Source organism: Silene latifolia, chromosome Y (genome assembly GCF_048544455.1).
Source record: "Silene latifolia isolate original U9 population chromosome Y, ASM4854445v1, whole genome shotgun sequence".
Classification (NCBI taxonomy): domain Eukaryota; kingdom Viridiplantae; phylum Streptophyta; class Magnoliopsida; order Caryophyllales; family Caryophyllaceae; genus Silene; species Silene latifolia.
Window position 1 is genome coordinate 328,623,613 of NC_133538.1, and position 11,325 is coordinate 328,634,937.

Consider the following 11,325-nt stretch of genomic DNA (forward strand, 5'->3'; position numbering starts at 1 on the left):
CATTATGTTCAAAAATGAAGCTGTCACACCTTATGTTTCCAGATGATCTCCTACTTTTTTGTAAGGGGGATGCTGCTTCTATTATGGTCTTACTCAGAGTATTTGCTACTTTCTCACAGGCTTATGGAGTCCAAATGAATACTTCTAAGACTAATGCTTATTTCAATGGTGTCCATGGTAGTCTCAACCAAGAGATCCTGCAAGTATCTGGTTTCAGGGAAGGAATGCTCCTTTTTTCTTATTTGGGAGTACCTATTACAGCTGGAAGATTGAAAAAGAAAGAATGTCAAGTGTTGATTGAGAAGCTAGTCTCAAGAATAAGAGGTTTTGGGGCTAGACACTTATCTTATGCAGGAAGACTTGTGTTGGTTAATTTTGTACTCACTTCCCTTTATACGTATTGGGCAAACATTTTTATTATTCCCAAAGGTGTGCTTCATAAAGTGGATGCTATTTGCAGGAACAACCTTTGAGATGGGAAGGTGGATTATATTAAAGTCCCACTGGTTGGTTGGGAGAAAATTTGTGCTCCAAAGAATGAAGGGGGACTTGGAATCAGAGACTCTTATGCTTGAAATATTGCTGCTATAGGTAAGCTGGTGTGGTGGGTTTTTTCTAAGCCTGATAGTCTATGGGTTAGATGGGTCCATCATGTTTATATGAAAGGTGCAGCTTGGTCTAAATACAATCTTACTTCTAACGTCTGCTGGAGCTGAAAGTCTATTGTTAAGGTTAGAGATAAGTTATTAGGGTCCTACTCTGCTGGGATGTGGCAGGGGGAGAGTAGAGGTTATACTATTAGAAGTGGTTATGGGGTGATGAGGAGAAAGTTTCAGAGGGTGAACTGGCATAAGAAAATTTGGAATGGCTGGTGCCTCCCTAAGCATCAGTTTATTGGATGGCTTATTGCCAGGGAAGCTTTACAAACAAAGGACAAACTGTATAAATTTGGGTGTTGCAGTGATAATGTGTGTTTACTGTGTAGAACTGTTGATGAAACTCACTGTCATCTTTTCCAGGAATGTGAGTATAGTCTTAGGATTCTTGCTGGTATTGCAAAACTGTGTAATATACAGTTACCTACGAGGAATGTTATTGAATGGGTGTATGCTGGACAATTCACAAGCGTGCAGAAGGGTGTTATTGGGAGTGCCTTTTTGGCGGCTCAGTACGCTATTTGGATGCAGAGAAATAAGGTAAGGGTTGAGGCTTGTCTGATGATACCTGTAAAGGTGATTGCTCAAGTCCAAAGTCAATGTAAGATGCGGATTTTGGCAAAGAATGGTCATAAGATGCAAGTTCGAGATACTGTTTGGTTAAGTAGCCTTCCTTTAATGCTTTAGTTTGATGTATGGCTACTACAAAAAGTGTTGCTGTAAAAATTGGTAGCTTGTAATAGCTTTGGTTGTGCTTAATGGAAATTCTTACATTTCACCTAAAAAAAAAAATTAATCTAAACTCCTTATTTAAACTACCAATTATCACCTAAAATGACACTCATATACCGTACTAAACCCGTCTTATCAACTTCCCACACTTAAATCTTTACTCGTCCTCGCGTAAGCTTAAAGGACTCATTACCGGCTCATACTAACACCGATCCACGGAAGCGTACGGAAGTTAACAAGACATACAATAAAACTCTTATAAGACGGTCTCCAACACAACAAAGAGAGATAAAATAGAATGGGAAGAATTTTTCTTATTACCTAAATCTCTCATTTTGCCTAGAGCGCTCGCTCTTGCGGGTTCACTCTAGCTTATCAGTTTTTTTTCAACCTCACTCTACTCTTAGTGGCACGCAACTCGATTCTTCATTTTACCCGAAGCGTCCTTTCAGGTTTTCACTCCGTCCTCGGCCTCATTCCCATCTTGTCTAGGCGCCCTTTTGGATTTTCACCTAGCCGGGATACTTTTCTTTCTTTTTCTTCTTTTTTCGTTTTTTTTTTTATTTTTTTTGCTGGAATAAATAACCGAAATAAAAGCACACAATTACAAATGAGTACAAATCAAAACGATTCCCCCTCCCCACACTTGAATGAAACATTGTCCTCAATGTTGCAAGGACACAACAAACGGAAAAGGAGAACAAACCTTAGTCAGACGACTCAATAGACATGTCAATCCTCAACACCGCATGGATTAGAGCAATTCACGCACCACACCACCTCCCCACACTTGGCATAGGACATCATCCGAATGAACTCCAAGGCAATAAAGAAACGTCAAAAACCGACAATGTAACAAGTAAAACACACTAACGCCCCTTATCGCTCCATCCTAACAAATTTCCAAGTAGCTCTAGTAACATGTGTGCCAGCCACAAATTACACATAAATAAAATACTTCCACAACTCCGAGCTTACAGAGTCACTCCTAATCTCCTCTACGCCAAATTAACGAACCATCCAACCGCATTAGCAAGGTGCCCACAACAACACACCGCGGCTTCTCCACACCTTAGCCACTATCCTACCCATCTGGCCTTCTTTGTCTCCCTTCTTATGTCGCCAAACACCATAATTCAAGGCTGTTCCGATTGCTTTTTTTTTTCTTTTTTTTTGTTTTATTTAGTTTTTTTATTTTTTTGCAAAAATTGCACACACAAATCTATGGGTTGCCTCCCAAAAGCGCAATTGTTTAACGTCATTGGGTCGACATATCACGGAGTGGTGAAACACCCGACTTAAGTAAGAGTTTTGAAAGTTGCCTTACCAATGGAACGAGGTGAGCACTACTTGATTTGATATATAAGACTTGTGTTTCTTTACCGGAGCCCTTGCGGCGAATTATTTTATCAAACCAAGTCTTACCCTTTCTTTTACCAGCCTCAACATCTTTAAGATTCTCCCATAAAAGGATACACATTTTCACTTTAGGCAGAGAGTCCTGCAAAATTTCATAAGTTTTGCTCAGAAGGGGTGGCTTCCAACTTCTCATAGAATTATGGTTAGTAGAAATAGCACAAAGAGAGTAAACCGCAGAGTTAGTCAAATTAGGTGGATTAATTTCAAATTTAACCACCCTCTAATTAAACTCCATAGTCAAGGAACCATTTGAAATATCAATTCCGGTTCCTGCGGTCTTTAAGAATGGTCGACCCAATAAAATTGGGACTCCATCGACCTCCTGTGCCATATCCAAAACATAGAGATCAGCTGGAAAAACCAGCTGATCTACCTTAACCATTACATTCTCTACTACTCCCCTAGGGTGAACACTAGACCGATTAGCAAGCTGGACTACTACCCTAATACTTTTTAAAGGACTAAGCTTAAGAGACTCATAAATATGGAAGGGAATGACATTTATCGACGCCCCTAAATCTAACACGGTGCTTTCAAACCGTGTATCACCTATGGTGCAGGGTATAGTGAACACACCCGGATCACTACACTTGGAAGGGGTCTTAGTTTTAAACAAGGCCGACACAAATTCACTAGCTTTACTCTTTGGCTTTTTCAAACTACGTTCGTTTTTATTTCATTTAATTGTACAAAGTCTTTTAAAAACATTGCGTACCTAGGAACACTCTTAAGCAACTCAAGTAAAGGAATATTTACCTCGCATTTACGAAAGGTTTCGTAAATATCAGTGTCATGCTCCTCCTTCTTGGTATCTTTCAAAGCCTCGGAAAAAGGTGGGAGTGGTTCATATGAAGGCAAAGATGGTGTCACCTCCTTTGAATTAGATGCATCCTCTTCTCCTCCATCTTTCAGTAGCTTATCATCTTCCACCACTAACTCCTCTTCTTCTTAGATAATCACCACCATAGGCTTAGCTTTTGGCTTTTCAATCTCCACCAAATGTCTACCATTTCTCAATGACACAGCACTAATATTCTCTCTAGGATTTAGAACTGTCTGAGATGGTAAAGTACCTGATTGTTTACCTTCCAACCGATTGACCGCAGTAGCCAATTGAGTGACTGGATTCTCAAGATTCTTGAAATTCTGCTTATTTTCTGCTCTATCTTGAGTGACACTAATGGTAAGAGCCCGAATCGTCCTCAATAGACATGGATGAGCTCGGTGTAGCTTGTGTTGGTGCCTGAGTAATGGAAGGTTGCTCTTGTGGTCGCATAATAAACTGACCTCTAGAAGGGCCAGAAGATGGGCTAGCTTGAGAATTTCCCTAACGGAAGTTGGGATGAGCTTTCCATCCTTCAATATAAGTATTAGAGTATGGATCCTATTTCTTGTTTGGAATACTCTCCCATACACCATTCGCCGTCTGAGAATCACCCTCTTGCATTTGAGGGAAAAATCGCTAGGATGACCCTTAGTAGAACATATACCACAAATAACAGCCATTTGTCTGCCAGATAACATATCACGGAGTGTGGAAGAAATATTATCAACCTTTTCCTCCAAGCCAGGATTGACACCTATAGCACTTACTCCTCTCCATGAAGGTCTTCTCTCAAACTGTGTAGAGGTCTCGGCTAGCTCTGTGATAACCTCCCAAGCTTCACCTGGATTCTTGTTGGCTATATTTCCTCCACAAGCAGAGTGGATCATACGGCAATCATCTTGGTTCAGTCCACCACAAAAATACATGATGAGATCCTGTTCAGAGTAACCATGGTAGGGGCAGCTGGCACAGAGCTGCTTAAACTTCTCTAGGAAATCATACATAGTTTCCCCGTCTTGCTGCTCAACATTACTGATGGTTCTTTTCAGATGAGTAGATCGAGAAGGAGGAAAATATTTCTCCAAGAATGCCTTCTTCATACCTACCCAAGTAGTGATACTCCCCGGTAGTAGATAGTTTAACCAGTCTCTCTCACTTCCTTTCAAAGAGAAAGGAAAGGCTCTCAATTGCAACTGCTCATTTGTAATAGCAGGTGGCTTCATACTAGTGCACACAATAAGAATGTCCGAAAGATGTTTATTTGGATCCTCAATACTCGTCCCACTGAAACTTGGTAACTGATGTATCAAACCAGATTTCAGTTCAAAAGTAACTTCATCATCCAATACTGGAAAAGTGATGCATAATGGCTAAACAAACATATTTAGAGCTGTGAGCTCCTTTATTGTGCGGGTCTCTTTAGCCATATTCAAAGACTTTTCGGATTCTTCGGAACTTTCAGAATTATCAGAATCGGAATGCAGATCGTCGAACTTACTGCCTACAGGAATAGCCACTAATTCACCTCGTTTGTTCTTCCGTAACCTCAAAATAGTATGCTCAATCTCTTAGTCGAAAGGCTCGAGGTTCAGGTTAGAAGAACGAGTACTATGCATAAAATAACAAAAACAAAAAAAAACAATAAATACTCTACACTAATACACAAAAATTAAACTATTGCCTTCCCTGGCAACAGTGCCAAAATTTGATGAGCCGAAGTCGTATGCTCCCAAAAATAAGTAATAAAGTGCTATTACCTTAACTATATAGTAGAGGTAAGTCGGGTGTCGAATCCACAACGAAGGCAATGTAATTAATGTGTACAAAATAAAGAGTACAAGTAACAATAATATGGGGGGTTTTGAGATTGATTATAACTAATGAACTAATAAGAAAAAGTAATAAGTAAATGAGATGAGATCAGATGGCTAAAAGGTCCCGAGTCAAGGTTTATCCACTACTAGTTAACAATTGATCGTCGACCGCTAATCCTAATTTATCACTTGAGTATCCCATTGTAAAACATACAAGAGTTTTAAATGCTCCTTAGATAATATTACTCGGTTCGAAACGCGAGACTAAGCAACCTAATTAATGAACAATCTAATCCAAGTGTCTAGATTTAATTCATTAGCAGCATGAACGAATAGAACAATCAATGGAAATAACGACCTTTAACACACGCGGTTATCGGTTTGAATTATATATTTATTCCCCCTTTTAACCAACTATGATGAAACGCATACAAATAATTGGATTAAAGGTTGCAACTTATGTAATGAATTGAACAATTACGGATTCAAACATATAAAATTGTAATAGATTGAAGGATGAAATAATTAGTTGGCCAAATAAATTAAACATACAACAATCATATATTAAGAACGGAGAATAAATAATACTCAATTATAAAGTAGAGGATTAAGACAGTCTCACGATTGATAAACTCGTAGCTTCAAAATACCTTGAATCGAGAAGGGAGGATTAGTTCCTCATAATTTGCATAAGACGAATAATAATATGGTCTTTGAGTTTTCCCCCAAAATTAAAACTTAAATGAATGATAGATGAGTTCTTAACCTAGAATAATAATAATAATAATAATAATAATAATAATAATAATAATAATAATAATAATAATAATAATAATAATAATAATAATAATAATAATAATAATAATAATAATAATAATAATAATAATAATAATAATAATAATAATAATAATAATAATAATAATAATAACAATAATAATAATAATAATAATAACAAAAAATAATAATAATAATAATAATAATAATAATAATAATAATAATAAGATTTCGGATCATATGAGAATGGCACAAGCGTGAGAACCGTGAGAACGCGCGTCAGTCATTGGATCTTGTCCGACGCGGCTAATCTAAGGGCCTATAACGCGCGCTTTACCAAAACTTGAGGGCTTTGTCTTTCTTTTTCTCACCGAAATTTACCTCGCGCTTCTTCGTTAAGCTTTCAACCATGGATTCGACCTTCTTTGTTAAGCTTTCAACTATTTCTCTCCCTTATTCTCTGTGGAGTTGCATTTTCGTCTTTCTCGAATTTTCTCTTACCTATTTCGTCATGAAGGTGAGTACTGTTTAGCTTCAAGCTTTTCTTGATTTCGTCCTTAATTTATGTAACTCTACTGTAATCTAAAATAATGTTTCTTATGTTCATTTTGCCGGATTATTTATTTTATTGATGAATTTTGAGTTCAGTATTGTTTTTGAAATCGAAATTTGTGTTTTCATTTGCATGCTATCGGAATTTGTATTTGTCGCATTGTTTGTTGATTTCGTAACTTGCTTATACATTTCGATTTGTTTGTTGTTTTTTAGTTTGATCTAATTTGTGCTTTTTTGAATTTTTGTTGAATTTAAAGTACTTTTAACGTAAGTAGCATCAATTTAAGACCACATGGAAAAGGTCATAATTGCGTGCACATTATTGTTGTAGATCATGTACATTTCAATAAAATTGATAGGACATTTCTTCGTGAAACGTGTACAACACAACAGAACTGATTAATATTACATGCAAAACTACTTTCAGTTATTGAAGTGCAAAGGCGATCCTGGAACTGTTACACGCCGTATTTCTCCGAGGTTGAACAACCTCAGTCCTACTGTTGATGATCCTACTCCAACGTTCTCCCGTATTACCACCCGGATGTCACCTAAAAGTTTTGTTGATGTCCTTCGATACCTTGATTACAACCAATGGTGTGCTCTGGAAGAGATTGGTTTTTCTTCATTGTTTTGGCTAAGGGTTACAAGGCTTCCTTTACGCCTTGGTTATTGGTTAATTGAGAACTACAACCCGTATTCGGATTTCATCATTCTACCTGATAAACAGCGCTTTCGTGTTTCTGCTTCTTGTATTCATGATGCTGTTGGCCTCCCAATTGGAGGAAAACCTGTTTTACTTTCATGCTGTAGTGATGAAGATGCAGAATGTGATGCGTTTTACGCGCATTGGAAAGCTCAATTTCATGTTGATGGTCAAGTGGATATCAAGACCCTTGCAGAGCATATTATTTGTCATGATGATTACAGTGATCAATTTAAGATTAATTTTGTGGTGCTTGTTGTGTCTTTGTTAATGCGCAACAATCGAAAGCCGTTAAATCACAATCACCATGTACTAAAATCGCTGAGGAATGTGTCTGCCATTGGTCATCTTGATTGGTGTCAATTTGTCATGGAGAGTTTGCGGTATAACACAAAGGATTGGGTCAAGAAGAGGAAGAAGAATCACTTTGGTGGACCTCTCCTGTTTCTAATGGTACAAATCTTATGCGTTACATTTATTGTTAGTTATTATGGTTTTAAAACCTGCCATTTTCCAGTCATAATCCTGTTTTTACTTGCAGCTTGTTTATGTTGACCGTGTTGTCCATAAAAAACGATTCGTAGAAACAGATTACTATACTCTTTTGAATTGGACATCTGCTGCACTTTTCTCAAGGGAAAAGCAGGAGATGGAAGCTGGTCAGTTTGGTCTTGGTCGTGTAAAAGGTCTATTGATGGAAAGAATTAGATTTTCTAATCCATGTAGACAAGTGGTTGAAAAAGTGCGGAGAGTGTCGAGGGATGTTAATACTGATACAAAATCTCCAATTTCATACTCGTCTCCGGAGGTATATCCATTGATTCTCGAACTATTCACTATTCCTTTTCAAGATTCACTTTGAAATATTTTCTTTGTACCTTCATAGTACTAAAGATGTACCTTCATAGTACTAAATATGTTCCTTCATACTGTGCCTTGTCCAGGAGTTTGCAGTTGACTACACTGCTTCAGCAAAGAAAGTCATGGAAGATATGGTTGTGTTAGATGAGAAATACGCGGTTGGTTTGCAATGTTTCCCAGGTGAAGAGTGTGTCAAACAGGCCCATTCGACAACTGAATTTGTATATTTGACATATGGTGGTGGTACCGAAGATGTGTCGTGTGCACCGCCGTGGGAATCCAGCACACTAGATGAGGATGAACAGTTTATTGTTGTAGCAAATGCAGCTGAGAAAGCGTACAAATTGAAACTTGCTCGTGCTAAACACAGAGAACAATGTGCTAAGTGGAGAAATTCATTTGTACATGTCACTGGTGAATTTTCGTTCGATTTAGGGTTGGAGAAAGACTTTGCTGAGAGTGAGGCAAGGTTAGCCGCAGCTAAAGGGGTTAAACGGGATCGCCGTGTCACTGGTGAATCTTCTTCAGCTACCAAAAGGGTTCATTTCATGGCAAGTCCTTCTTATATACCTCTATCCAGCAACAAGCAACAGTCATCTCGTTTTGATCCGTTGTTTTCTGCTATCCAAGATGACACCAATGTGTTAACGCCTCTTACTGCGGTGCACCTTCAAGTGGCTGATTATGTTTTCAGTGACCGGGGCACTAACAATCGTCGTTCCAGGTAATCTAAAATGTGAACTTGTTAAATTAACATTTTGTGAATGTCATTTTCACTGTTTCACACCTGCCAAGTAATTTGTTATATTTTTTGCTCTAGTGAGCACTTATATTCGTACAAGACTTATTTTGCAACGCGAATGCATTTGTGGTCATTAAAGCCGTCTGAACATGTTTCGAGTGTTGTCATTGATTACTGGTCATCATATTTGAATTGTAAAGAGGAAGAAAACAATCTTGGTACTCCAAAGCGGTTCTTTTTTACCACGCTTGTGCATGTAAGTACATTTACATACACTCTTAAATGCTGTGTGTAATATGTATTTTGAAATATTGTACTTCCCTCTTTCGTTACTTTCCCATGCGATGCAGTATTAGCGAAAGCCAGCCCAGGTTTAAGTGATGAAAAAATTTATGAATTATTCGAGGCTCGTGCAAAAATGGAGTTGCAGCTTTTTCCGGGAATAGAAATAGCTTCTATCGCACTCGTAAGTTGTTATTGTTTGCTTGACATACTTTGCAATTTTCTTTGCCATTGTTGTATTGCATTTTTAAAAAATTGAGACATACTATTATCGCATAAGTTCTTTCTTTTTTTGATTAATTCCAACTACTAAACTCATTTGAACCTCAACTTGTATATACCCATTTTATATTAAAAATATTCAGATTAGGCCAAAGTAGGATAAATGGCCATTTAACACAATGTTAATGCTATAATTTCTCAATGTACTTTCTAAACGTCCTAAATGTACTTTTAAAATATTTACAATGTTAATGTTGTAATTTCTCAATGTGGGGAATATCTTATATGCATGAGCAGTTGCAACTATATGCACACGTTGGGAACATAGACCATGAGTCATACTATCATTCCATGTCTACATTCTGCTTTTGTTTTATTTCAACTGCTTGAGTCAAAGGGAATTTTCTTTGCGTTTGTATTAAATAAGGTCACTTTATATTGCAATGTACTGTTCTCATTTTTTACATGTGCCTCATGATTAGTTAAAATGTACCTTTTGAAGAGTTTGACTGTACTTATGGTTGTACGTCATTTGTTTTGTAATTTCAGTTTTTTTTCCCAATTGTACACGAGAAACACTTTTTCTTATACGTGGTTGACCTGGTGAGGAAGCGTTTCGTCATTCTTGACAACTCACTCTCAGATGAAGATGCCATCAAGAAATATGGTGTATCTCCACTGTTAACAGTATGTTTGAATTTGACACATTTTTGTTGTTCTATTGACTTTTGACTATTAGTCACGCTTAACACTGGTTTACAATGTTTTGGCATAGATTGATACTTTTGGAAGGTTTTTGGGTGAGAACCCAAAAACTTCTGACTCTAGCAACATTGTGTTGGCTATGGATCCCATTGTTGCAAAGCTTAGTTGGAGAAATAACTACAATGTTGATGACTGTGGTATATACACAATGAGACACATGGAAACATTTATGGGATTAATCTCTTGGAAATGTGGCCTGATGAAAAATGATGTGAGTGTTGGTTCTTATTTTAAAGAAATTCATGTTCATTGTTAATTGTTGGCTTCTGTTTTGCAGCGGAGCGTGCTTAAAGTGTTACGATACAAATATCTATGAACATTACTTATGTTCGAGCACAACGATTGCCATGAAACTGTTGCTGATCATGCGAAGAAGGGTCATTTCTCTAAAGCTAGTGATTACATTTAATGTTCAGATATTATCTACGCGAGTATGTTAGAATTTGTCGATGACATCCCCTGTTCATGTAGTATGATGTTTTAAATTCTAGTGTACGTTAGTATGTGTAATGATTTGTAATTGCATAAGCAAAATGTTGAATTTGTGAACCAATGTTTTGTTGCACTTAATTAAAGTACTTTTTTGTCTATTTTTGGCGTGCTATTTACTTGAACGTTATTATCTCCTTGAATAGCGACTTATGACGTACTGAATTAGCAAAATAATATAATGTACATTTCAGGTCTGCTTTTAAATCTCTTCTAAAAACAAGACATGCACATTATAAACATACATAATGGACATTTGAATTAAATAGAAAGCACATTTATTACTATTATACATTGAAAACAGGGAAATAGGTCTAAAATCACTTCAAAGATCTATCTATAACGACATCATAATCTAAGTATATGAATGAACTTTTGAAGTTTTCTATCTTATTAAACGATCACATGCATTAGAATTTAATTAATATTTCATGTTCTTTTTAAAATAATTTAATGTACCTTTAAATATAATATAATGTATA

At 36.9% G+C, this 11,325-nt stretch overlaps 1 protein-coding gene across 1 annotated transcript; it reads left to right on the forward strand.

Annotated features, from left to right (window-relative positions):
- Nucleotides 1–6,630: 6,630 nt before the first annotated feature.
- LOC141631366 (uncharacterized) lies at nucleotides 6,631–10,364 on the forward strand. The gene is made up of 6 exons (XM_074444048.1): nucleotides 6,631–6,738; nucleotides 7,204–7,419; nucleotides 8,427–9,067; nucleotides 9,164–9,303; nucleotides 9,436–9,551; nucleotides 10,329–10,364. Exons 1-6 carry the CDS (start codon nucleotides 6,631–6,633, stop codon nucleotides 10,362–10,364), a joined length of 1,257 nt encoding a protein of 418 aa, XP_074300149.1.
- Nucleotides 10,365–11,325: the final 961 nt, after the last annotated feature.